Source organism: Osmerus eperlanus, chromosome 25 (genome assembly GCF_963692335.1).
Source record: "Osmerus eperlanus chromosome 25, fOsmEpe2.1, whole genome shotgun sequence".
Lineage (NCBI taxonomy): Eukaryota > Metazoa > Chordata > Actinopteri > Osmeriformes > Osmeridae > Osmerus > Osmerus eperlanus.
The window spans coordinates 1,502,575-1,530,309 of NC_085042.1; the positions used below are offsets into that span (position 1 = coordinate 1,502,575).

Sequence of the window (27,735 nt, forward strand, 5' to 3'; positions counted from 1 at the left end):
TGGGGCTGACATCAGACGTAGCCCAGATTCCATATACAGTCTTTTGAGGAGACATTTCAGTTTTAAGCAGTTTTCACCCCTGCCTCTGCAAGACTTCTACACGACCCTCCCTGAGCCACAGGAGGATCCCTATGACTACTGGCTTCGCCTGAACCGTGCTGCTGATATCGCTGCTGAGTGTCTCAAGGAACAGGGTAAGCAGCAAGACAGCCTGTCTGTTGAGGTCACACGCATGTTCATAAGGAACTACCCAAATGCAGAATTAGCTCTCACGTTTCGTTCTAAGACCATTGACAAGTGGTCAGCTTCAGAGGTGCAAGACATCTTGACTGAATACCACTCAGAGGAATTTATCAGAGCAGTGTCGACAAGGAAAGATAGGGCTGTCATGGAGAAGACCGTGGCTGTGAACAGGATGGAGGTGAACAGTAGTCCGGTGCCTCTGTGTGACGTACAGTCTCCACCTAAGCTCACATCTACTGATCACTCTGCCATGGAGAGGTTGATTTGAATGCTGGAAAAAGTTCTTGTGAGTAATAACCAGTCCAGACCGACTAGTAGGAGAACAAGTGGCCTACCCCTATTGACCTATTCAAGGTCTCGGTAACTCACCATGCTTAGTTTGCAAAGACTCCTCTCATTCTGCATTGTCACACTGTAAAGATAACAGGCTGTGTTTCCAGTGTTTTTTACCTGACCACACGTGGGACAGATGTCCACACAGAGGAAAGAGTGCAGCACCTGCTGGCCAGGCGTTAAATTAACTGATCTGCGTGTAGGGGAGGACCATGTAGATCTTGAGAGTACACCTCCCACCTCTGGCTTTCAAGCTTTTTCAGATTATGACTTTGAGTCATTTACATTGAAATTTTTAGTCATTTAGCAGACGCTCTTATCCAGAGCGACTTACAGTAAGTACAGGGACATTCTCCCCGAGGCAAGTAGGGTGAAGTGCCTTGCCCAAGGACACAGCGTCAGTTGGCATGACCGGGAATCGAACTGGCAACCTTCGGATTACTAGCCAGATTCCTCACCGCTCAGCCACCTGACTCCTCTGAGTCAATTGTACTGTAGCGATGTTCCTTCAGAAAAGACTGTTATTTTTCAGAATTTGCAGGCAGTTCCAAGGTCTGATAGTTTATTTTACACATCAGCTTCAATTGTGAGTGGACTCACTTTCAAAGCTCTCATTGATCTATGGCGTGTACTGTTAGTGAGGCTGCTGAACAAAGGTTACTGAAATACATTCCAGGCATGGCAAAGCAGTCGGCTCGAGATATTGTGATTGTTGGCTGTGGAGGCCATCGTGTTACTCCAACGGCAATCTATGACCTCCCAGTTGCTGTGTACGGCTGTTCGATGACTGTCCCCACATTAGTTGTGCCAGGTCAGACTGAGGAGATGATCCTGGGCACCAACATCATCAAAAGGCTGTTGACGCAGCTGAGAGAGACGAGTGGTTACTGGAGACTCATGTCCATGCCCAGCCATAACCAGAGTGATGAATGTTGTGAGTTCTTGTCCCTTTTCTCCAACACTGAGATGTGGAGAGGTAAGTAAGTAAGTAAGTAAGACTTTATTTATATAGCACATTTCATACAAGAATTGTAGTTCAAGGTGCTTTACATAAAATCAATAAAAACAATAATACAAGTGATAAACAATTCAAACAAAAATAAAAATCCCAATAAGATCTCTGTTCAAGAGAGAAAACAACTTTAAAAAGTAGGAAAACCCTTTTGAGATAAAATTACTTAAATGCTTCGGTAAAAAGGTAGGTTTTAAGCTGTCTTTTAAAAATGTCTAGAGTGTTTGCTTCCCTAATATTTATGGGTAATTTGTTCCATAGTTTTGGGGCGTAATTGACAAAGGCCGAATCACCAATCTTCTTATGACTGCTTCTGGTGACCTCTAATAGGCCTGCATTTGATGATCGCAGTGTTCTAGCTGGTGTGTAGTTTATAAAGGAGTTAGCAATGTAGCTAGGTCCTTGTCCGTGTAGAGCTTTGTATGTGAGGAAAAGGACCTTAAAGTCAATTCTGAAGGTAACAGGGAGCCAGTGTAAAGTAGCTAGGACAGGACTAATGTGTTCTCTCCTTTTAGTTTTGGTTAATAATCTAGCTGCAGAATTTTGAATGAACTGTAATCTTTCAGTGGTTTTCTTGGGAAGACCAGTGAAAAGTGCGTTACAGTAGTCCAGCCGGCTGGATATAAAAGCATGAATTAACTTCTCTGCATCATTTTGGTTTATGAATGGTCGTACCTTTGCTATATTCCTCAGGTGAAAGAAAGCTGTTTTGGTCACTTTATTAATGTGAGAGTTGAAATTCAAATCTGAGTCCAGGATTACACCGAGACTCGTCACCTCTGGTTTAAGACAGGGGGTTAAGCCTCCAAGATTCTTAATAAGCATCTCTCTTTTGGATTTGGGGCCACATAGTAGGACTTCGGTTTTGTCTTAATTTAATTTAAGAAAGTTATCATTCATCCATTTGTTTATTGCCAACAGGCAGTTGGTAATGGAATTGATGGCCGTTGCATCGTTGGGTTCAGTGGATATATATAGTTGTGTGTCATCCGCATAGCTATGGAAATCTATGTTATGTTCTCTGATTATGTCGCCGAGTGGTAACATATAAAGAGAAAAAAGTAATGGACCTAAGCAGCTTCCTTGAGCAACCCCATAGCAGTTTTCATGTTTCTTGGACCTATGGTCACCTAAACTAACATAAAACTTCCTTCCTGTGATATATGATTTCAGCCAGTTCAATACACTATCTGTGAACCCAATAAGCTTTTCCAGTCTATTGATTAGGATGTTGTGATCAATTGTATCAAATGCTGCACTGAGATCTAACAGGATAAGGATAGAGACTTTATTTGCATCAGAGTTTAGTCTGAGGTCGCTAATTATTTTGGTGAGAGCAGTTTCAGTACTGTGATATTTCCTGAAACCTGACTGCGAGACTTCCAGGATGTTATTTTCTTCAAGAAAATAATTTAATTGGACTAAAACTATCTTTTCCAGTACTTTACTAATAAATGGAAGGTTTGATATTGGTCTGTAATTTGCAAGTAGACTGTTATCCAATTTGGGTTTCTTTAATAGGGGCTTTACAACAGCTGTTTTGAAGGCATCTGGGAAGACGCCAGTTCTAAGGGATGTGTTTATAATCTCTAGCACCGGACCTGAGACACTATCAAACACTCGCTTAAAGAATGTTGTGGGTATAGGATCAATATCTGAGGTTGTGGAGTTAGATTCGCTGACAATTTTGGAAAGTTCACTAAGTGTGATACAGGTAAATGTGCTCATGGTTATGTTGCAGAATCTACTGATGTCAGTTTCGACCCCACTATTAATAATACTCGCTCTGATCAAAGTTATTTTGTTCTTGAAGAACAAAGCAAGCTCTTCACATTTAACTGCTGAGGATGGAGGTGGGGCAGGGACAGTGTTTAGCAGCTGGTCAATGGTGGAGAAAAGAACTCTGGAATTTCTGGCATTTTCTGTAATAATGTTGGAGAAATATTCTCTCCTTGCTAGACGGATGGTTTTGTTATAGGTGGTTAGTGTATCTCTGTAGATATTGTAGTGGATAGTGATCTTTGTTTTCCTCCATTTTCTCTCTGCTGCACGGCATTTTCTTTTCGTTTCACTAACATTTTTATTTCTCAGCCATGGGGAGGTTCTGCTTGTGCACTTCTTTTTGGTTTTCAGTGGTGCAACAGAGTCTAACACAGATAATAGTGCATCATTGAGGTTCTCTACCATTTCATTCAGAGAGCAATCATGGTTAGTCGGCTCATATAGAGCAAATTGTTCAGAAAATGTCATCATAGCTGTATCGTCTAAATATCTTCTATGGACTAAGAATTCTTTTTTGGTTTTTGTTAGGATAATTTCCACATTAAAAAGTATATAATGATGGTCTGAGAGGGGTAGATCAGTTATTGAAATATTATTGATATTTAGTCCAGTTGTTATCACTAGATCTAGTGTGTTTCCGTGCCGGTGTGTTGGGTCTGTTATGTGTTGAGTTAGATTGAAACTGTCAAGGAGATTTAAGAGCTCAATAGTTCTTGGGTCAGATTTTTTATTTACTTGGATATTTAAGTCTCCGTTTAAAACTACTTTGTCATATCTAGTGACACATAGTGATAATAGTTCAGAGAATTCTTGTATGAATATTGGCAAGTGCTTGGGTGGCCGATATATAATAACAAAAAGTATTGATTCGGTTTTGAGCTCTATAGCAAGATATTCATATGATGTGAATTCACCTAGCTCAGTGATTTTGAACAACAGTTTAGAGGAGAAAATAGCTGCGACTCCTCCACCTTTTTTTGATGTCCTTGAAACTTGGTGAAAGCTGTAATCAGGCGGACACGCTTCTATCAAAGTTGCTGTTGCCGTGTCATTGTTTAGCCAGGTTTCTTTTAGACAGATGCAGTCTAAGTTGTTTTCTTTGACCAGATCATTATCATCATGACAGCACATCTCCAATCAAGATAGTGGCCATATGTGGTGTTGTGTTTGCATTTATAACGTTTTCCTTATCAGTAGCTGCGGGGCCAGTTCTTATCTTATTTGGGTTAGCAATGATAGGACCTTGTGCTAGACCAAGGTTAGACACTGCGTCAGTGCTAGCAGTAGATTCTATAGTGCCAGCAGTGTTAGCTCCTCTAAGTGTTGATGGGCTGTGGGTAGTCTTAGCATACCTTGGATCTTGATAATCCTGTGATATTGTTGTCTGATTAGGCTTGATAGGGGGTCGAACAGCGCCCCGAGGGGTCCGAGAGGGGCTTGGAGTGAAATGGGGGACTCCCGGTCGCAGCAGACGATGATGTGTTGGATTTGCATGTGTGTAGTAGCTACCATCATGGTGTGTTGGCGATCTGGGCCCTTCATGTTTGTTAGCTGCGTGGCTAGCACTCCTGTGCCTCTTCGCCTTGGATTCCACACACAAGGGAGAGAAAGTTCCCAGTGGTTCGAAACTGTTTCTGAGTGTGACATGAGGAGAGGTGATGTGGGAAGAGTTTCTGCCTCGCTTTTTTTGGTGTTTATCCTTGGTGACAGTCCCATCTCTGATGAAGGTAGAAGCGGCGCTAGGCCTCTTTGGTTTAGCGCCGAGAGCAGGCCATGACTCATCCGGTCCAACGGCCGGTGGAGAGAAAGCTGGTTCCAAGGGTGGCTCATTGGCAGGTAGCTTAGCCTCCGGGCTAGGTAGCATGGAATCTATGAAGTCTTCGGTCTCTCTGATATCTAAGAGGGTTCTGACTCTTAGCTCCAGTTTGACTATCCTCTGAGTAAGTTGTTTGCAGTCATTACAAGCCATAGTTCTACAGGGAACAAGCTTTAGTTTGCTTGCCTGTGGTCAGTCTTGGAGGGCAGCCCAAAATACTTCTGTTCTCCTTGGGCTTCAGTCCTCTCAGGTTGTTCCTTTTTGTAGTATTTGATTTTGAGTAATATCTTCAAAAACTATCCAAATGATTGAAACTTCAGAGCATTTCTCCGTGAATAACTAGACAATACGATAGAAGCCAAGCAGGGAAGCAAGCAGGGAAGGTCAGGGGGAGGAGAGGGAAAGAAAATGCGACTGCCTTCGTTGAGAGCGTGGAAAGAGAGGTGAGTCTGTGCCAGACAGAGTAGGGACTGTAAAGCTTCAGAGAAGTGTGACATTAGCGCTGCAAACAGAGCACCTGGTTTGGGGAAAGCTACCCTTGTCTTCAGTCCTGTCTGTGGGCAGCACAGTCATCATTGAGCCGACACAGTCTAGATAAAGACCAAAACAAATAATGGTTGGTAGAGTGATCACACCACTTTGGGGAGATGGAAATCATTAATCCAACCAACCACAGAGTCGTGTTGAGAAGAAACACTAAAAAAGCTGATGTGTCACCTTGTATTGCTGTGGATGACCTGCCACAGCCTGAACAGATCAAGTTAAATGTACAGTGCACTGCCAGCGGCTCTTCTTCAACACCCAGATCAAGTGAGGAAATGAAACAAGCCCTGAGCAGTCTGAACCTTCCGGATATCGACCTGGAGTTTTGTGAGGTGTCAGCACACTGGAAAGACAAGCTTCTTCAGATCATTGAGAGATATGAGTCTACCTTCTCAAGGGACAAAATGGACTGTGGAGAAGCCAAAAGCTTTGTCCATCGCATTCATCTGACTGATGACAGACCCTTTCGTTTGCCGTACAGGCGTATCCCGCCAAGCCAGTATGATAAACTAAGACTGGCTCTGAACGAGATGGAGGAGAAAGGAATCATCCGCAAGTCGCACAGTGATTATGCGTCTCCCCTCGTGCTGGTCTGGAAGAAGAATGGCGACTTGCGTATCTGTACGGATTTCAGGTGGTTGAATGGTTGGACTGTCAGAGATGCCTACCCGTTGCCTCACCAGTCTGATGTGTTGGCCGCTCTTGGCGGAAACGCATTCTTCTCTACCATGGATCTGACGTCGGGCTATTATAACGTGCCTCTGCAGGAAGAGCATAAGAAATACACAGCTTTTACTTCTCCTTTTGGCCTGCACGAGTACAACAGACTCCCCCAGGGTCTCTCCAACAGTCCAGGCACGTTCATGAGAATGATGATGTCCATCTTTGGAGATGAGAATTTCAGCAGTGTCCTGTGCTACCTGGATGACCTGATGGTGTTTGCCCCATCCGAGTCTGTGGCCCTTTAACGCCTTGAAATTATCTTCTCCCGTCTGTCCAGTCACAACTTGAAGCTGGCCCAGAAGAAATGCTTCTTCTTAAGATGATCTGTCAAGTTCCTTGGCATCATTGTCTGTGAAGAAGGCATTAGGATGGATCCAGGCAAAGTCGAGGTCATCAGCAAAGTCCAGAAGGCTGATCTAATGGAGGCTGACGAGCAGACACCGTGTTCAAAGAAGATCAGGTCGTTCCTTGGTATGGTGCTTTATTATCAACACTTTATTGAGGGATGCTCTGCAAAGGCCAAGCCACTCCAAGTTGACAGCAGGCTCCAGAAAGCGGACTCGTGGGAGGAAGGGGAGGAAGTCGAAGAACAGGCTCAGCGGCACGACGCTCGTAATGGGACGTTCGCGTGTCCCATTATTAAACTGAGCATATCGATTTTTAATCCATTATTAAACTTAGCATTTTTATTGTTTAACGGCACAGAGAATCGTTAACAGAATCATTAAGGAATTTTGCTAACGATTCCAAGGAATCGATTCACTGGGAACAGTTCTAAACAAGAACCGGCATTGGGTCGAGACTTTTATTTTGAAGTATTAACTACACATTGGTAGCATATCCTGCCTTGCAGCAGAACAAAAGATAACTGCTAGTGATGGGAAGTTCGGATAATTTTACTGATTCGGTTCTTTGAATCTCGTTCAGTAAAATGAACGAATCTTTTTTCGAGTCATTCGTTCATTTCAACGGGGGAGGAACTCCCGAGTACTTACAAGGACTCGGGAGTAACGAGTCCTCTCAAAGAATGATTCGTTCATTTTCTCGTGGCCGCGCATCGGGACTGTTGCATAGGCTCGTCCAAGTAAACAGAAATGATTCGTTCATTTCCCAACTCGGTCTTCGGGTACGAGTCTTTGGATCATTTTTCACGTGACCTGCATAGGCTCTGTACTGGTAGCGAGAGGAAACTCTAGAGGGAACGATTCGTTCATTTCCCAACTCGGTCTTTTCTACGAGTCTTTGGATCATTTTTCACGTGACCTGCATAGGCTCTGTAGTGGTAGCTAGAGGAAACGCTAGAGGGAACGATTCGTTCATTTCCCGACTCGGTCTTTCTACGAGTCTTTGGATCATTTTTCACGTGACCTGCATAGGCTCTGTAGTGGCAGTTAGAGGAAACGAACGATTCGTTCATTTCCTGACTCGGTCTTTCTACGAGTCTTTGGATCATTTTTCACGTGACCTGCATAGGCTCTGTAGTGGCAGTTAGAGGAAACGAACGATTCGTTCATTTCCTGACTCGGTCTTTCTACGAGTCTTTGGATCATTTTTCACGTGACCTGCATAGGCTCTGTACTGGTAGCTGGAGGAAACGAACGATTCGTTCATTTCCCGACTCGGTCTTTCTACGAGTCTTTGGATCATTTTTCACGTGACCTGCATAGGCTCTGTACTGGAGGAAACAAACGATTTGTTCATTTCCCGACTCGGTCTTTCTACGAGTCTTTGGATCCTTTTTTCACGTGACCCGCATTGTATTTTTTAGTAGAGGAAACAGTTTCCTCATTCCCTTTCGCGTGGCCGCTGTTTTAGTAAGACGTGAATGATATTTGCTCAAGTCATCATACTGACTGGTTTTGTTATTTTCACTTTACATTTACACTTACAGTTTAGTGCAGTGTAATTGTTTGCCGTGATAATTAAATGCTAGCGTGATAATAAATGACCAAATCATACAAACTGTCATGATACATTATTTTAATGTAATGCAGGAATTTATTTTAAAATAGTATCTGCTGGTGCACATGTCATGCACTAACCTATTCATTTTACTGAACGAGATTCAAAGAACCGAATCAGTAAAATGATCCGAACTTCCCATCACTACTAAATGTAACAGCTTGATTTTCAGCCCCACGGAGCGAGAGAGAGAGAGAACATATGAGAAGTTTGTTTTGGAAATGGGATCAAAATCGAAGTGGCTCTTTTGAAAAACTGTAAAAGAGGAGGGCCACATGTAAAAATGAATACTAACCTTTTTATGTCGCCTCTTTACTTCGATGTTGGTTCAAACTTCTCATATGCTCTCTCTCTTTTGCTCCGTGGGGCCGAAAATCAAGCTGTTCCACTTAGCGCTCCCCCTAGAGGCCTGGTCAACTTTCGTTGTGAAAACTGCCACACACACACAGATGATCCTACTGGCTGCCGTGGATGCAGCATATGAGGACATTACAGTAGACGCTTGCAGAGGTTGGATCAGACAAGATTCTTTCCAAGTTGCATTGCAAGGGAAAATATCCAGTGTGATGTGGATGAGAATATGTAGGCCGACAGACAGGAACGTCTGGATGTCTAGAGACAGCACTGGAACAGTGCTGCATGCAAAGTTTTGCCTAAGTGGTGTTTCCTGTGTTTCTTTCTCATTTTTTTTTTTTTTTTACCTTTGTGCCCCTTGTCTTTTTCTTACTGTAAAAAAATTAGTTTTTCATTTCATACAGTAGCACTAGTAAAAGCTGTGAAAAACGAAATCCTGTCCAGTCTCTTTAAATCAATAACCCACATACAGTAATATGTAAATTAGTACTGTTGAAATTGATATATTCCATGTAGAAGAAGTGCAGCCTTGTGCATTTTCAATACAGTAACTGTCATCCAAACTGTAGCCTTAGTACATCAGGTAATACTGACAAAGTACACAGTTACATTGACAACATGACCAAAAATAATTACCACCTTGTTCGTGAACGATAACACGATGACTTTTCATTCTGATAACACATATGTTCATTGACATAAATATTTACTCTTGAGAGATGAACTAAGGATTTTAAGTGAATTACTAGCTTTAGCAACATATCCATTGTGTAATGCTGTTTGTACAAATTGTTTTGAGAAATGCACTTACTATTTTGCACATGTTAAGGATGATGTGAAAAACGCACCAAAGCGACTGAGAAAAACAAAACTTATGTAGATGTCATCTTCTTCTTTTTTTTATCCCCTGGTTGTATTAGCAATGTCATATAATGTCACATAACCAGACCTAAACACAATTTTTTTTTTACTGTAACTGAATAAAAGATGTATCACATGCAGAATGTACAGTAGCTATGACTGTATGTCATTGTTAACATTTTTTTTAAATACAGGCTTTGTGTGACCTTTGTTTGTTCCATGAGTAAAAGCCGTTTTAAAGCTTTTTGAGGCACCCCATCTCTGGAAATATGGACAAACAGCTCCATGCCCTTCTATGGCATGTTGCTGGCTCAGGATATTTTCACAATGGGCCTCTCTGCCTGTTAGGTATAAAAAGAAAGGGTTAAGCAGGTAGGAGTCAGTTCAGGATCAAGAGCAAGAGCAGTAACAACAGCAACAGCTGAGCCAACTGAGCCAAAATGACCACCTCTAACATGAACATGATGAGCAAGGTAGGTACCACTATACTTTGCTGATTTTTACACCAGTATTGATGTGGATTGCACAGCTAGGGATTTTCTTGGTGGCATCTTGGTGTATTAACTGTAGATGCCGCTGCCATGTTGGAGTTGACCCCTTTTTACTAGGCCAGTGCCATAGATCAACTCCTGAGATTGATATTTAAATGTCAGACTGTTCAATTAAAACCATTGTAAAACAATTTTTGTCTTTTTTTTCTATTCAGATCATCTTTTACGAGGACAGGAACTTCCAGGGCCGGTCCTACGAGTGTATGAACGACATGTCTGACATGTCCTCTTACATGTCCCGCTGCCACTCCTGCAGGGTGGAGAGAGGCTGCTTCATGGTCTACGACCGCACCAACTACATGGGTAACCAGTACTTCATGAGGAGGGGCGAGTACTCAGACTACATGAGTATGATGGGCATGAGCGACTGCATCAGGTCTTGCCGTATGATCCCCATGGTAAGAAGTAAACCTACTCTCCAGGCACTAGGATGCCTCCGTTGTTATGTCTATGTATCAATGTCTTTGTGCTATGGGATGGTGTTTCACTTAATATGTACTGTTTAAATCCGTGTCCCACTACAGTACAGAGGAAACTACAGGATGAGGATCTACGAGAGGGAGAACTTCGGAGGTCAGATGTACGAGATGATGGACGACTGTGACTCCATCATGGACCGTTACCGCATGTCCAACTGCATGTCCTGCAACGTGATGGAGGGCCACTGGCTGATGTACGAGCAGCCCAACTACAGAGGCAGGATGATGTACATGAGGCCTGGAGAGTACAGGAGCTTCGGACAGATGTTTGGAGGCATGGGAGGCATGGGCGGCATGAGGTTCATGAGCATGAGGCGCATCATGGATTCCTACTACTAGATCATTTGCACTTAATAAAGGGATCTTTTTTTTTTTACAGAATCACTTTTATTTAACATGAACCATAAAAACATTTTCTTCACAAAGCCATTTTTATCGCTATGACACATTTTGGGTAAATTGGGAAATCTTTCTGTGTGCTGTAGGCTGACATGAAAGTGTAGCCTACTGTGCTCTTCTGCAGATATGTTCTTTGTCACGTAGTTAGAGGGCGCTGTGACTTACGAAGCTACATGAATTACCATGCTGCTCTTGGTTGGTAACGAAAACCCTGTTGTAAAGCGTTGCTAAGGAAGTATTAGGATTTTGAGCTAGCTTGACTTGTAATATGAAGCCAAAAAAATTGCTGAACAAAAACGTATCTTACGCTGAGGTAATTTCTTTAGCTAACGTTTGTCATCAAGGCAAAATGGAATCATGTGGATTTGCTAGTCTAGCTGTCTAGTAGCTTGGTACAGTACAGTACTGTACGTGTAGATGGGAGACAAACAAAACAGCTAGGGTAGCTAGCTTTACTGTACAGTACCAAACAGTACTGTACTACTAGCACTGTACTGTAGCTGGGCAAACTCGTAAGCTTGTACAGTAGTTAAGCTAACTACGTTATCTTTATCAACGTTACTCAACGCTATTTCTAGTTAGGTTATTTTTCGTGAGCAATATGTCACGTGCTATAGGAGATGCCGCTTCAACAAAATATTTAGACATGATAGGTAGGCTACTGTAGTCTATACGGTGTATTTAACTTGCTAGAAGCAGTAGCAACTGAATACTGTGTCTGATTAACGAGCAAAACCATTTAAATTCAAGACTGCATCCTTTTTTAGCAAGCTACTGGTAACAAATACGGATTTCCAATATAGCTTGTATTGTTACCCTAGCTAGCTAAGCGGCGGAGAGAAAGATGTTTTCACGAACCGCTTAACACTGTAGTTAGCTGTCTGTCAACTAGAGCTAAACCTCTTGTTAGCTACCCAGCTCATATTTTCTCTACATCAATCAAAACTAAGCAATACGCGAATGAAGTCTCCGGGTACAACAGACGTCTGACCAGAGGACATAGGACATGAAGATGACCGAGGATGGGGAAGACACCAGCCCCTCTCACCCAGCTGCTTCTGTCCTTCCTGGAGTAACAGGTGGGAAGGACCCAAGTAGGGTCAACAATAACAAGGAGCTGTTTACGGCACCTACACCAGACGTTAAAACCTTCAGGGCCCACAGCGACACCCAAATCACCCCTCAAGATACACGGGACATGAAGAGCAAGTCCACTTCTTACCAGCCTCGCCCACCCCTTCTGCCTAGGCCATCTGGGCTAATGAAGGTAGGCAAGAACAGTTCGCTGGAGGAGAAGGGGAAAAGGATACGGAGATCTAGTCAGGAAAGTCTAACCGACCCCGCCGAGACGGGCTCCTCCACAGACTCCCTTAAGGATGACCATGCAGTTTCAGATGTGTTTACCTTTAGTGGTGCTGCCACCTTGAGGAACAAACAGAACTCAGCGACTGTAAGCGCCCAGGTTCCTACACGGTCTCCCATCTTCAGGGGTAGGGGCCACAGCCTCTCAGAGTACGAGACGCAGCCCCACAATCACCAGAGCGAGTCCGCAGAACAGCGGGTGAGGTCTTCCAAAGTGCGCCTCTCCCCCCTGGAGCTCTCAGGAGCGCTTCCCGCCCTGGAGCAGAGTTTGGTGTCGGCGACCTTAAGAACATCTAATCGGATTGACAGGGATTGCGTGGATTATGGCATGCTGATGGGGAGAGGAGGGCCCAGGCCTGGAGAGAGACTGCATAGGAACCTGAGCGACAGCCGGCTTCTAGAGAACATGGTGTCTGACAGCTCCTCCGTCAACTCCATGAAGTCCACCTTTAGCGTGCTGAACCCCATCAGACCAAGAGACGTGAGAAACAGGTGGGTTCAGGACAGGAGACTCTTACCTGCACATACGGAGGATGATGAGCTTTAGTGCTAGCAGGTTTCCCCTCTGGGTTGATAGGCTACAGTGTATACAGGTGTGCTGTCTTTAGGCTTTCTTGAAGCTTTCAAAGCAGAATTTTAGGTTTTGCCTTAAGATATGTTTCATGATACCCCATTTTTTAAGGGAAGGTCTACTGTAGTACATTGGGTTATACGGTTTATGTGCATTTTTCAGAGAAAATCACTTCCTGTGATGTTGCACATAACCTCAAATCAAAACGCTTCACAGCGATGACACTATAGCACTGGCCACAGTTCACCTTTATTGGCCTTACAGCATGTTAAGATGTGTGCATGTGATCCAAGAGCTTGCTTTAACAGAGAAAATGGTGAATGATAAGATAAAACAGTTTGTGTGAGGGGATTGACCTTGTCTGGTTAGCACACCTATTGACAGCTGACCGGGAGATAAGATGGGTCTTACTGGACAACCAGTATCTTAGCAGCAGGAATCAGTGCTCAAGCATTTAAGGGACTTATACTAGTATACGTGCATATAAGAACTAATAGGTACAGTACTCTGTATTACACTATACCACACAGTACATCACTGCATACATGCTACATTACACAGGTGCAGGCATCATATTACTGTGACAGTTCTTCCTCTGGGGTTTGTTCAGGACGTAACCAGTGTCTGAATTTTATTTATTTATTTTTAAGTCCAACCAAAGATGTAATTCATAACAGAAGGGCAACATTTAAATAAATGGTTTTGTGAATGTTCTTTATCAAGGTCCCAACCTTGGGTACCTCATATGTAGTTACGGTCCTGTCTGTGTTGTTGCAGGAGCTTTCTGGAGGGAAGTGTACTAGGCAATGGTGCATTGTTGGGGGCTGAGGAGCTAGACCGCTACTTCCCTGACAGGACTCTGGGAATCTACGTAGCAACCTGGAACATGCAAGGAGAGAAGGTCGGCCAACCAACCTTAGCACACAACCTGCAACTGATGGTCTTGGAACACTGAGAAACACACTGGGAAACACACTCTTCTCCTTGCTAGTACTTCTTCTACTGTACATGAATATCTATAATAACGTCTGACCACCATGCTAACAAATCATATTAACGAAAGTATTATTTTCAGGGACTTCCAATCAATTTAGATGACCTGTTGCTCCCAACGGACTCTGAATTTGCACAAGACTTTTACATTATCGGTGTTCAGGAGGGATGTCCAGACAGGTAGGAGTCGTTTATATTGCTTGTCAAGGTTTCAACATTTTTACAAGGGTTAATTTGTTGTGTATACAGGAGATTCAGCAATCCATAGTTAAGACAAAAGCGAATACGCTTCTAAAAAATGAAACGGAATTTTCCTATTTTCCCTACTACGAACTCCGGCACTCATTGCAAATGCCTTTGTTAATCGCATTAGTTCAATCGCGGTACTGCACTCCGTTGAATTATGAAAAGGACACCTGCAAAATATGAACTTTGCAAGGTGCCCGGCTCTTCAGATAATCGTAGGAAACGCGAACAAACAGACAGACACACACAGATTCCTGGCATTGCTAGAGATATGGTAGTATACTGACCTTGAGATTGTGTTGTTGTGTACATGTGTGTGTGGGTGTGTACACGTCTTGCGTTTGTTGTGCATGTGTGTTCACGTCTGTTTGGTTGGTGTGTGTTCGTGTGTGTTTGGTGTGTGTGTATGTGTGTGACAGGAGGGAGTGGGAGATTCGTCTCCAGGAAGCCCTGGGCCCATACTACGTCATGCTGTATGCTGCATGTCATGGCGTTCTCTACCTCACTGTGTTCGTCAGGAGGGACCTCATCTGGTTCTGCTCAGGTGAGTTTTACGCCACACACCGGCGCCATGGAAACAGCCTTGAAATGGGTGTGTACTATGCATGTTCTATGTGATACTGGGCGTGTTCGTTTACACCAGTGGTTCTCAATCCTGGTCCTTGTGGCCCCCTTCCATGCAAGTTTTAAGTGTTGCCCTGCTCCAACACACCTGATTCAAATGAATGGGTCATTATCAAACTCAGCAGAAGCCTGATAATGACCCTTCATTTGAATCCGGTGAATTGAATTGAATCCGAATCTTTTGGGCCTTTATTTGAGCGCAAAATAGTTTTTTGAGCTTTATGTAAAATAAACATTTTACAAGCCGTTTTTCAATTGGTAAAATCTTGTCAGACAGGAGGTAAGAAAGTAACAGCTAGCTGGCGTCAGTTACTTGTAAAATGCATAGATAATGTTTAACAGTAAAATCTCAATCTAGCTTGCACCTAAATAAGTTAAAACATATTTGAGTGTGCTAACATTAGCAATAACGTCAGCAAGTTTGAGGTGTATGCATAGGCTAACCATTAAATTAGCAGCACATTTCCCGTATTTAACAATGATTAAACTTACCTGAAAGTGATGCACGGGCACCATCTCGCAGTCTCTTTCTTTATTTTTTCTTTTATTCTTCCCCTGACTACTGTTATCTTTTTAAGCCCATTTTAGAAAAGTTGACCTAGCCTACTGTCAAAGTTCGTCAGCCCACTGAGGGAAGGGCACCCACAGCGAGCTTGGGAAGTTGAGTGTGTAGCCTATTTGTTTATGTTTTGTTTGGGGGGGGGGGGGCACCACCATCGTAACTTTTTGTGAGCATTTAAATACATCTCTTGTTCTGCCTGTTTTGTAATATACGTGTCTAATATTTCTATACTAAAATAATATCAGTATTATAAGAATTATAACTATTTTTTAGTGCCCCCTCAGGAGTTGGTGCCCTACGCACAGCGCGTAGTGAGCGTTATGGGAGAGGCGGCACTGGCTACTAGACTACACAAACACTGTTTTTGACGTGATTTAACATAACATTTTGATCGAACGAGTTGCATTAAAGTACTCACATTAAGGAAAGTCAGGACTGCGTTCATAACGTGATATAACATTTTAGTTGACATTGTCCAGGGCCCCTTAGATGTCATGTGCCCCTGGGCAAGTGCCCAGTTGCCCTAATGGTTAATCCGGCCCTGCTTGAGAGAAAAAAGGAATTGACCAGAGCTTGCCGTAAAGCAGTAGCTCTGGTCGTACGATGTGTATGACGTCAATGACATTTTCAAAGGCTTTTTAGAACTGGCGAAAAATCTAACAGCCAGCAGTGTGTATTTTTTTTGCCTCCCCTTTCGAATTCAGAATTCAAATTACTAGACAAAAGATTATATCCTGAGAAAAGTGGATTTTGAGGGGTATAGCTCCATAGACCTCCATTCATTCTGCACCCGCTCGTTAGCGCCCTCACATGGAACGGCAACCAGTTCAGAACCCGGAAGTTTCCCGAGAGTGGCAGTTCTCCCTATATTAGACATTCTCTGCCTGTACACTTGCTTTCATGTGCTGTACTGAAGCTGTAACTCTTGCTTTTCCTTGCGAGCAGAGGTGGAACATGCCACAGTCACAACGAGGATCATCTCCCAGATCAAGACCAAAGGGGCTGTGGGCATCGGCTTCACCTTCTTTGGGACCTCCTTCCTCTTTATTACCTCCCACTTTACCTGTGAGTGGACAGGAAGGTACCCTCTGTTTAGGAACAATTAGGAATTAAGTCATTGAATGTAAATAGGAAGTAGAATGTGCAGGATGAACAATAATAAATAATAATATTATAAATATTAGTATTATAAAACATAGCAGACACTTTTATCCAAAGCAACATACAGGTGGGGATTTGAACCTGCAACCTGTTGATCTGCTGTCAAACGCTATACCACTGAGTTATACCTATCCCCTACATTTATTTATATTTAGGGAGTCAGGTGGCTGAGCGGTTAGGATAGCGGGCTAGTAATCTGATGGTTGCCAGTTCGATTCCCGGCCGTGCAAAATGACGTTGTGTCCTTGGGCAAGGCACTTCACCCTACTTGCCTTGGGGAGAATGTCCCTGTACTTACTGTAAGTCGCTCTGGATAAGAGCGTCTGCTAAATGTAAATGTAATGTAATATTTGCGCTAAATGGGTTATTTTGCATCAGAACGCCTAGAATGCACAGGGTAAGTGTTGTTGAACAGAGCAACCAGTCATTCCCACATTGTTCTTTACCAGCTGGAGATTCCAAAGTGTATGAGAGAGTACTGGACTACAACAAGATCATAGAAGCTCTGGCTCTTCCTAAAGGCCTCCCAGACACAAATCCATATCGCTCCACTGCCTGTAAGTCAACCTGCTCTTCTGCTAGTCATTTTGAAGCATTTGTGTGACAAAAAGTCTTTCACTGCTTAGTTAAACATTTCTAACCAAAACCTAAAACGTTATGTCTGGATAAATACTAAATATAATACAGAATATAATATTGTGTTGTGTATAACGTTAATAAATGCTGTAAATGATCATTCTCAGCTGACGTGACCACGAGGTATGATGAAGTCTTCTGGTTCGGGGACTTTAACTTCCGTCTGAGTAAAGACCGCGTGGGAGTAGAGACCATTTTGAAGCAGGCGTCTGGCGTGGACATGACACCCCTGCTTCTGCACGATCAGCTCTCCAAGGAGATGAAAGACGGTAGGCTGTCATGAGGCATGCTGTGTGTGTGCACGCGCATGCGCCAAATACAAATTGTAAATCGTGATATACTTTGACCTTTATTTAGTTGAATTGTGTGTTGGGTGCGTGTTGGTATGTATTGTGTGCGTGTTGGTATGTATTGTGTGCATATCATCTGATGCTTTTGGGGCTGAGACTGTTGTCTTGTATTCTAGGTTCTATCTTTAAAGGTTTCCAGGAAGCACCCATCCACTTCCCACCCACCTACAAGTTTGACATTGGTTGCGATGTTTACGACAGCACCTCTAAACAGAGGACCCCGTCATACACGGTGAGCTGTCCTGCTCAAGGACTCCTATCATAGAAAAACCACAGCAAAACCAATGAATGTCTTTTCTCTGTGTGCATCCCAGGACAGGATACTGTACAGAAACAGGCAGGCGGACGATATCAAGGTGGTCAAATACACCAGCTGTTCATCTATTAGGACATCCGACCACCGGCCTGTTATGGGCATGTTCCAGGTCAAACTGCGCCCAGGGAGAGACAAGTAAGCCCAGCTGGAACTGGATCCTAGCTGGACAGCCTGCTGGCTTTTAGCTCTCCCAGTTTAGATACAGCAGATGATGCCCTGCAGGGCTGCAATGGTGTGGTGCAAATAGCTCTAACCCCGAAAAAGAGGACAAGTATTCTTTTTGGGTGAAAACAAAACAATTATTATATATTTATATAATTATTATATTTATGTGTATATAAATGTGTGTTACAGCATTCCCCTTGGGGCGGGCCAGTTTGACAGGAGCCTATACCTGGAGGGCATCAAGAGGAGGATCACCAGAGAGCTGAAGAGGAGAGAGGCTCTGAAGAACCAGGGCAGCAGCACCGTCTGCTCCATCTCCTGAACGTGCCTTCGGACCAGACTCAACCTGAACAGACCATACTCAACTGGACCAGACCAGACTCAACTGAACCACAACAGACCAGGCCGCTCTCTCTGGAAAGATCCAGACTCTATTCAAACTTACACATGACCAGCAGGATTGAAAGGGACACGGTTGTTTGTCTGTCAAACCCCAGAATCGTGTAGTGAAGAAGTTATTGACCTCTAGTGTGCTTTGGTGGGACTGCACAAGGTGGAGTAGGCTAGTCCTTGAGGACAAACAGCACACAAAAGTCTGGTGTATATTTATACAACACTTTTGCGCAACGAGACCTTAGGAATCTTTCCAGTAAAAGAACATCCGATGACCTTGGAGGCAGTGTCTACACTCTAGGTTCTTACACAATTTTTATTTAACAAGCCTGGGCGACATGGACCATTCCTCTATCAGTATTCTAAATGCCTTGTAAATGTATTTCCATCACTAGCTTCCTAAACAGTACATGCAGTAGCCAACTAGGTGTGATTTTTTTCATGTCTTTAAAGATTGTTTCTATTCTAGATTTTCACCAAAGTTAGAATTGCACTTCAGTTGAGATCTGGCAAGAATTTTGGTAAAATCCCACTTTAACCACTGAGAGCTTTACAAAAAAATAATAATGTAATTTATTTTTTAGAGCTTGATGAAAATACATTTTCTGCAGTACTCTTTAACAGTTCATAATATTCGGTGTGTGGTAACTTCTCCACGGTCGGTATCTGGATTTAAGATGATCTGCTTAAATGAGGTTGGAAAATGTTTTATAGGTCCCTTGTTGAGTTCGGAACAGTGTGTGGTTCAATGCCTTAACATTCTCTTAACTAAATCAAAACTGTCTTGACCTTTTGCAGAACTGTACTGTGGTGATGGGAGATCAGTAGATGGGTTGTGCTGGTGAATCATGAGTCATCTGTCACGCGTTTAAAGTGCCTGTGATCTTGTCCTCAGGACTCAATATTGTTAACAATCAATATGTCTTTTTTAACAGGTTTTCTGTGACGTAACATCACATAATAAATATATTTTAGTCATTCTTTATTTTCAGCCACAGATGTCTCACAGCAAGCATGTGATATTGTGTAACCTTTACAGGTAGTGATAATCCACTTATGACATTTAATTTGTCATGTAAGCCCAAGCAGTACTGAAAGTCAAATAACATTTGAAGATGTTTATTTATAGTTATAATTATGTTTTAATGGGTTTGTCACCAACATCCCACACAGAAGACAATGGGCCTGCATGTGGTAGCATTAGATAAAGAATACTGTGTTCTTATATTAACATGGTTTTATACAAACTCCATTTACTGCCCATATAAATGTTATAAAGTACTACATATACTTTATGCTGCCCCATTCTAGGTAAAAGACAGGAGCATTATCCAATTCCTTTTTCCAAGCACCAAACACTACATCCAATAACACATACATTCAGGGCTTTACACAACAGGGCATTATAAGCGGTTGAAGGGCATGGGGACAACTACTGTACATTCTACTGATAAGAATAGGGAGTTTCACATCCCAGTCATGCTGAGTGAGGGCAAATGGCTACATTTGACCAAAACTAGTCACAAGTCTTACCATGAGGATTGCAAAAGGTTTGTTTCTTTCAATAGTTCGTGTGCAGTACAGAGGAACTGAGTTTATCTGCAGAGGGAAGAGGTTTATCAGCTGAGGGTGCATCTGTAAAACGATTACGAGAAACTCAAAAAGTGTGTCCTTAAGTCGCCACAAAGGAAGCAACTTCCCAAACGCTACAAACATTAGAACTTCAAACTCTGCCATTATCCTTTATAAAAGTCATTTGGCAGCTTCTCTCCTCTGCACAGGCCTAAGTGCTGGCTTCATCAGTTCACACACATTCATTCACACACCCTTAGAACTAGAACCCACTGAAAGCAAACGCAGATGAGGAATTTCCTCAGACCAAAAATAGAGAGAATGTAAGTGTAATATTATTTCTTGACGAGGAAAAACAGCAATAGTAGTCCAGACTTCGTCCCCTTTCACAGAGCTCCACCAAGACGGATAAGTGTGGGATTAAGTGTCCAGTATATACAGTAATGGTAACTTGCCACTGGCTCGATGCATAACAAGGCTATCGGAAGAGGCGGTACATGCGAGGCAGGCGCCCATCCTTACTGGACAGGGCAGCCTGGATGTGTTCATAGGAGGGCATTTCTGTCAGATCCCCCAGTGCTGCTACAGCCGGCTTGCTGCGAAGCATTTTGGCTGTGACCTTCTTAATGTCGCTAGCATTGACATTGCCTGAGAAAAGGGGAACAGAAAAAGAAATTGTTTACTAGAATGCACTTCCAACCTTATCAATATGATGTTTGACTTTCCCCTCTTAATGTCAAAAGTTGCATAAGACTTTGCAACACTGAGTTAGGAATTGGGTGGGTAGAGAAACTGATGGATAGAGCTATAGTATATCTACAAAACATACAGTCAAATTCGCCTAAAACACCTAAACAAGGCATACCCAAAGAAAATTAAAAGCTGTTCTTGAACAATTTGGAGTACATGCATGGTCTCTTTTGAAAGATGACACTGAAGTTCTTTCCCCTGTTGTCAGAATCCCTTTAAGTCCTACTTGTTTTGAGTAATAGAAGCTTAAACACAAATATAGCTGCAAGCAGCAATGAGGTGGCCAAGCAGGTCAAATGACCCAGAAAACATTTTAGACATCCTCAGAAGAAATGCAGCAAGTTTGGTGTGAATACATCAAAGATTTGCTGAGATGTGATCCAATTTCCTGTTTACCGGCTTTGCTGCAAATTGGCTGTTTGATTGACTGTACCGAGCAAACGGTTTAGAAAATGGAAAAACCATGTGATAACTTTTGTGAGGCTTGATAATCTTTGACCCGTTGGTGGCGCTAGAGTGCTCCAATTGTAGACATGAAACTTGGTAAAAAGATTGAAGGGACTGTCCCCAATGTGTGCCATTTTTCACACATTTTTACCATAATGTTTCAGGGGCTGCCACAGACTCCAATGGGAGAAGATGAGTAATAATAATATTAAGGTACAAAACACAATAGGTGCCTTCGCAGCTTGGCCACCAATGAAATTGAAAGCACTGTCGCTTGACTGAGAGCGCCCTCTGTCCAATGTTGCCGGGGGGGTGTTGAGGTGCGAGTTAACATGATTAACTCATATACTTTATCCATACTAGGATAAAAAAGTTTTTACTTTTCATAATTCTTGGCTCTAATTAAAAGGTGGTACTTAGAGCCATCATATCCCATATCCAAATCCCCCATTAGTATTGCTGACACAGCAACTGAAGCATAAACACATTATCGGGCTTTTTCTGATTCCTCAGTATTTATTTCTGATACTTCCCCAGACTATTAAGAGTACATCTACTACAAATACATTGGATGTTTCATGACACTCCGAGATAGCAGTACTCACTAATGAGTGTGCACAACTCATGAGGAAGCTTCCTCTTTCCCGTGGCGAGAACCTGGCGTCCCACATCCTCAAAGATGACCGGCCTTGACTCCAGATTCATCATCAGCATCGACTTGAGCTGCGTCTTGGCTCTCTCCAACTCCATCTGACAAACAGATTCACGGTAAGGTACAAATGTCACAAAGCTTTACCGTTCAAACAAAAAGGACTGATGATTGGTTTGTTACCTCTCCTGCAGTCCCAGCCATCTGAATGAACTCTCTGGTTATGATCTCCACCATTTCCCGAACCTGAAGCCACACAACAGAAATAAATTATATGTTTTATACAAAAGCTTTAAAATACAGCCACCAAAGTAGGTCTGGTCTAAGGTTCTCCACAATACTTTTACATGCCCCCTTTCTCTCTATAGTACAGCCCAATCACAACATGCAAATCTGGGTTTGTTCAAGTGCAGGCCACGACCTACCTGTCTGGGGTCCGCACTGGCATGGATGCACAGCAGACCATTGTCCTCATAGCTATGGTGGTAGGCTGTAGCGTTGTACATCCAGTGATGCCTGGACAGCAAAATACAAGAGCATTATATCCAAAAGTAACATTTTAGTGATCAGTGGTCATCATTTTGCAGCAAATGCAACTTTGATTCTGCACTCACCATGAAACACATACATTGTATATAGAAATAGATAGGTAATGTATTCATCCCAATGGGAAATTTCAAAAAGTTCTTGAAAAGTTGCTTCTTTGTTTCAGGTTTGACACCCTCACCTATTGAGCACGTTCAGGTAGAGGCGGGTGAACATGCCTTTCCCAGGGCCCCCTGCAGAGAACGACCCTCCTCCCCCCATCATCATGTTGAGGACAGCAAAGGGGATGAAATCGTCTTCCTGTCACACAGACAACAAACACGTTAACCCTTGTGTTATCTTCGGGTCGTTCTGACCCATCAGTCATTGTGACCCACCGTCGTATTGCGACAACTTTACCGCATACAAAAACAAAGTGAAGCATTTTCTTTTAACCGTTGGGCTGTCTCAGACCCCCCACATTGCGAAGGTTAAAAGAAAATTATTTTTATTTGTTTTTGTATTGGGTAAAATTGGGTAAACACAACGATGGTTCGTTATGAACCTTTGGGTCATGTGACCCGAAGGCAGCACGAGGGTTAAGCAACAAAGACACCTTCAATAAACAGGACAGGACAGGTAGCAGGAAGTGGGAGGGGCTAACCAACCAGGAAGGAGCAGCTCTCCAGGCCAATCATAATGTGCGTAAGCTCAGGGATGGGCGTGGGGCCAAGGCTTACATCTGACATGTCCTTTTCCATCTGAGAGGAGGAAAAGTGGGTTCTAGCGATCAAGTAAACAAAAACAAACTATGACATGAGGTCAAAAGCAGACAACAACGAACAGTCTGCTCTCACCTTAATAATGCCACCAGTGTATTGTGCCACAGAAAGGTCAACATTGGCCGGAGTGCTAGTTCCCCAGACTGGCTTCACGTCCAGTAGGTACTTCCTGGCACACTCCACTAACTGCTCATGTTCGATGCCCACGCCTGCTAGCACCATGCGCTCGGGGCAGAAGTAGCTCCGCAGGTAGGAATGAAGCAGCTTCTTGTCAATCTTATCTACGTTGTCTACGGGGCAGAAGCGTGGCAAACCCACTGTGTTGCCCCGGTACGCAGCCTAGGCCCAAGAGGAAGAGTAGTGAAAAATGACACTTTCACAATTACTTTCAACTCGAACTATTACAAAAGTCAGGAAATAATTTACACAGTGGAAGTGAGATTGAGAGAGAAAGGCATGACTCACTGCATGGATCATCTCGGTCAGCAGAGGTTCAGGGTCAGGGCGCATGCTGAGGTCCTCCAGCTCAAAGCGCACTGCCATCCTGGTCATCTCTATCTCCTCGTCTAGCACAACCCATCAACAATAAAAAATAGACTTCAGCCAAGTCAATTTGGACACACAGACACGCTCACAGACCGTCAAACTCTTGACATGTTCACATTTTAATTGATTTCAGTATGTCAGGTCTATGTTAGAGGAAACTAATTATAATATGTGTCTATGTCATTCAGCGTACAGTTTGAACTCACCCAGAAGACGAGGCTGCAGGACAGCATCAGAAAGAAGACTGACAACAGTGTCCAGTCCCTTTACCTCAGCAGAAATGGCATACATAGTGGTGTCTCTGAAGTCAAATAAACAGGAAACAAGCTACATGAATATAAATGTGCTTACAAGTCAAATATGCCATACTATGCAACATTTTATAAAACCATGCCTATAAATTTCGCTCTTTCGTCTTACTGGGGGCATACTTGGCTCTAAAAAAGCATACCTAGATGTTTGGCAGTCACATATCCCTCCATGCTTTTCAAGTGTGAGGAGTATTTCATCTCTACTCCCATACTGGGCTGTGGACTGAAGAATACATGTTTACTGTAATTGCAAGAGAAAGGCCTACAATTATAATGACCATTTTATTACATGAACCATTTTACAATGATAAGGGTTTATTCTGTTAGTTTGTTAATTGGAGTGAGGGCATACTAGACGATTAGTGTATCACAATAATATATAAAACCCCTTGCCACTTACAGAAAAGGCAAGTTTCTCCACAAAGTGTGCAATTCCACTTGGGTATTTTGTCTCATGCCTGGAACCTGAATTTACTAAGACTGTACAATGGGGAAAAACAGAGTGTATGGACTCAATTAATTCATGTTTTTAGTGAAATGGTTTAAATACTGCAAATATTAAGTGCTGCAGGTACTTACTTCCAACTGTGCAGAATTGACCAAACTTGTTCTGGGATGCAACTTTTAGACCATTTTCTAAAGTAGTGATTTTTGTCTCATATTTCTCATGACCATCCACTGATGCAAACACGGGTTTGGGGATCCCAGGTAAGGGTGAAGAGAGTGAGATATTTGGATATCCACTGCCACTGCTGTATTTCCTGTATGCTGCGATCCCACACCTTGAAGGCAACGATAACTAAATTATGTTGTTGTTGTTACTTGTAATAAAAGTAGGTCTTCAACTAAACAGTAACTTTGCTGTTTCTATAACCATGCAAGGGTAGCTAGCTAGCTGAACACAATAAACTACTGCAATGAAATAACTTCCAAAGATCCTCTGCTCTAGATGTAGATGTTTGTTTGGTTAGTTAGCTGACTAGTTTGGGACTTGTCTCACCCCTGATGTGACTACTTCTAACTAACGGTAGCTAGCTAACAACTTGACGTTCATTGCCTTGGGTCTCATCAGCGAGGCGAGCTAGTTTGACCACTGTCTGGTTTGACTGTCGAGATTGACAGCCAGCCTGAAGGTAGATAGCTAGCTAGCACCCCCACCTCAGAAAGCTATGCAGCTAGCACTAGCACTAGCTAGCAGTTTGCATCGTTACAAGTATTCACGACCAATCGATCCGGTTGGAGGAGCAAATCTAAACGTAACAATAACGTTGGTCAAATATTAAAAAACTTAAAAGACTCGAACACTTTAGTTAACATAAATAATAACTGAATACCTTTGGACACGTCCCCAAGTTCTACACCTAGACATGTGCGATGCCATCTTGGATTCGCTGTGACCACTAAATAACCCGGATCACGTTGGTAGGGCCAGATACACTTCCTCTTCATCATTTCCATCAAATTAATTTAGAAGAATTTAGCTGTTTATATTAGATGTAGTTTTTACAAGTAGACTACAGCTATGTGCCTTTAAAATGGATCCTCAGTTGAAGATCTTATGATCTAATATACCAAGCAAGCAAACCAGCCTAATTTACCACACCCAATAGTGAAAGATGTGACAGACATTGTGTCACCATTCTTATGTGTCTATACTGCTACTGCACCCTTTGGACCCTGCATTACTTTGTTGTTTATATAAATGTCTCACTGCTTTATCTGGTGTAGAGAGGACCTTAGCATGATGCTCCTAATAGTCTTTTTTTCGCTTCCCTCTGCTACTGTATGTCACCATCTCTGGAGATTACATTAACTCACCTGCTGAGGACAGCCTGACATGCCTGTCTTGTGTCCTTTCTGTCATATTATAATTCCACTAGTCCACTGATCCTGGTTTCACTTTTGACCTGTACCCCATGGGTCCTACACGGCCTAGCCTCCTGTTCTGTTGGCATATTCTGATAAGTCTCAGGAGTCTACACTCCTTATCCATCATTGTTATATCATTTGTAAATAGTTTCTCATAAAAAATGTGCATGTTTTTTTTCTCCAGTGGAAATTGTAACATTGATTAAAATAATGGATTATAATATGTATACCACAATATACAAATGTTGGGTTTCAATCATTTTGGGAGGGTTCTAGATGAAGCCCTTGAAATATGAAGTTTTTGGTGGACCCCGTGGGTGGGTTCTTGTAAGCACCCTTAGAATGTGAAAAGGTTCTGGATAAAACCTCCAGAGATGGTCCGGGTCAGAACCATCTCACCAAGAAAGGACTCACTGTAAAACAGTGGTCACCAACCTTTTCAGTCCCAAGTCCAAATGTAACCAAGATCACCACTTGAAAAATAAAATGTACAATATAGTCCCACTTGGAAATGTTTCATTGCTGCTACTACCATTCATAAACTCAACGATCAGTCAATTACAGGCATAGGACAATCACGTGCTGTATTGTTTCACTCTACTTAGATGGTCCTGTAACCATCTAAAAGTCAATATTAATGTCGTCAAAATCAAATATATTTTCTTCCAAAAGGAAATTGAGGTTGTTTTACTTCAGTCTTTTTGCACATCTTGATATTGCTCAGTTACATTTTTGTTCCCCAGCAACACTTAGGTGGACCACTTGAGGTCATATGTAACTTTTGTGAAGTTTCAGGAAATTAAGAGAAACATTTGTTTTCACTTCTGCTAGTTTTTCTCTGAAATAAAAGTGCCGTCTCTATGTGGGGCTGTATCTTTTCCCTGAACTTTGGTGTTTTCTTGTTGTAGGCTATTGTGGTTCTGCAGTTTCAGATTAGGTGTTTTCATAGAGAAGATATTTTTGTAATATTTTATGTGATTTACTGGGAAATCCATTTTGGCCATTATTCAACAATTCAGCAATTGTTTCGGTTTAAATAGGACAATGGATGATCACATCTTACCAGAAAAGGCTTTGTGCAGTCACCCAAACCTTCTTGTTCAAGCCACTTACACACTTCATTATTTCTCCAGGCAGTATAGTTCGTTTCTATACAAAAAAAGAGGTGGGTGCCCACTCCCCCCAAAAAATATTTAGGCATTGCTTTTGAGCAATTCCCTCCAGAGGTTGTATCATGTATTTAACATTACATATGAAAAATTAAAAAAGATCAAGTTCAACAGAACTTCCCCTCAACAACCCTTGTCTCTATGGTCACTCCACAGCATACAAAACCTATACGATGTAGTTCACCTTGGAAGGACTAACCAGTTAACACAGTGTCTGTTCAATAGAGGTACGCCATTTACAATTGTATAGAGTTACAATGATGGTGAAAATATCAACCATGGCACAAAAAAAGTTAAATTACTTGATTACGGGCATCCAGATTCACCTGCGAAAAGTAAAATTGTATTCTAGCTACCTAACCAAAAATGTCCCCATACTAAACACAAGGCGGCCCCTGCTCTTTACCTAGTGTTTTAAACATAAGTAAAGCTACATGATGTAGCAATAGGGCAGCTTACCTATTCTAAAGCCCCTGTGTGAATGAACCAAAAATGAATGAAAAGCACAATACCACGTATTGGCACATAGACCCGTCTCCCCCTTGGCCTTTTTAAATAAAATTTGTCTTTTTCTTTCTTTCCTTCTCTTACCCCATTTGTAGTTCTAGTGTATTTATTATCTATTTATGATTATTTATTATCATACTGACCACTAAACGTAGTTTTAACATGAATTTG

At 42.5% G+C, this 27,735-nt stretch overlaps 3 protein-coding genes across 4 annotated transcripts; 2 read left to right on the forward strand and 1 right to left on the reverse strand.

The window, feature by feature from the left end:
- Nucleotides 1-10,034: 10,034 nt before the first annotated feature.
- LOC134011699 (gamma-crystallin M2-like) lies at nt 10,035-11,034 on the forward strand. The gene is made up of 3 exons (XM_062451075.1): nt 10,035-10,102; nt 10,336-10,578; nt 10,705-11,034. Exons 1-3 carry the CDS (start codon nt 10,070-10,072, stop codon nt 10,996-10,998), a joined length of 570 nt encoding a protein of 189 aa, XP_062307059.1. The 5' UTR covers nt 10,035-10,069; the 3' UTR covers nt 10,999-11,034.
- A 229-nt stretch (nt 11,035-11,263) lies between these two features.
- On the forward strand, nt 11,264-19,417 carry inpp5e (inositol polyphosphate-5-phosphatase E). The gene is made up of 10 exons (XM_062451072.1): nt 11,264-12,912; nt 13,769-13,892; nt 14,067-14,164; nt 14,650-14,774; nt 16,362-16,481; nt 17,027-17,134; nt 17,321-17,482; nt 17,680-17,795; nt 17,878-18,014; nt 18,234-19,417. Exons 1-10 carry the CDS (start codon nt 12,065-12,067, stop codon nt 18,364-18,366), a joined length of 1,971 nt encoding a protein of 656 aa, XP_062307056.1. The 5' UTR covers nt 11,264-12,064; the 3' UTR covers nt 18,367-19,417.
- A 123-nt stretch (nt 19,418-19,540) lies between these two features.
- On the reverse strand, nt 19,541-25,500 carry pmpca (peptidase, mitochondrial processing subunit alpha). Of its 2 annotated transcripts, none has more exons than XM_062451073.1 (13): nt 25,354-25,494; nt 24,599-24,801; nt 24,420-24,499; nt 24,160-24,242; nt 23,915-24,009; nt 23,628-23,728; nt 23,238-23,501; nt 23,049-23,141; nt 22,583-22,701; nt 22,281-22,371; nt 22,039-22,101; nt 21,812-21,956; nt 19,541-20,657 (listed from the first exon to the last, which is right to left on the reverse strand). In XM_062451073.1, exons 1-13 carry the CDS (start codon nt 25,398-25,400, stop codon nt 20,488-20,490), a joined length of 1,554 nt encoding a protein of 517 aa, XP_062307057.1. In that variant the 5' UTR covers nt 25,401-25,494; the 3' UTR covers nt 19,541-20,487. The 2 variants fall into 2 exon arrangements, with proteins under 2 accessions (XP_062307057.1, XP_062307058.1); XM_062451074.1 differs by lacking the exon at nt 19,541-20,657 and adding an exon at nt 20,705-21,497 and having other exon boundaries at nt 25,354-25,500.
- Nucleotides 25,501-27,735: the final 2,235 nt, after the last annotated feature.

Bases quoted from the DNA above. Each gene is read 5' to 3' on its own strand.
- LOC134011699 (XM_062451075.1), top strand. From the start codon at position 10,070: ATGACCACCTCTAACATGAACATGATGAGCAAG. The intron at 10,103-10,335 runs GTAGGTACCACT...TTTTCTATTCAG, and splicing joins ACATGAACATGATGAGCAAG to ATCATCTTTTACGAGGACAG. The intron at 10,579-10,704 runs GTAAGAAGTAAA...GTCCCACTACAG, and splicing joins CTTGCCGTATGATCCCCATG to TACAGAGGAAACTACAGGAT.
- inpp5e (XM_062451072.1), top strand. From the start codon at position 12,065: ATGAAGATGACCGAGGATGGGGAAGACACCAGCCCCTCTCACCCAGCT. The intron at 13,893-14,066 runs GTCGGCCAACCA...TATTATTTTCAG, and splicing joins GGAACATGCAAGGAGAGAAG to GGACTTCCAATCAATTTAGA. The intron at 16,482-17,026 runs GTGAGTGGACAG...GTTCTTTACCAG, and splicing joins TATTACCTCCCACTTTACCT to CTGGAGATTCCAAAGTGTAT.
- pmpca (XM_062451073.1), bottom strand. From the start codon at position 25,400: ATGGCATCGCACATGTCTAGGTGTAGAACTTGGGGACGTGTCCAAAG. The intron at 22,372-22,582 runs GTGAGGGTGTCA...TTTGCTGTCCAG, and splicing joins TACCTGAACGTGCTCAATAG to GCATCACTGGATGTACAACG. The intron at 20,658-21,811 runs GTGAGTACTGCT...CCCTTTTCTCAG, and splicing joins TGAGTTGTGCACACTCATTA to GCAATGTCAATGCTAGCGAC.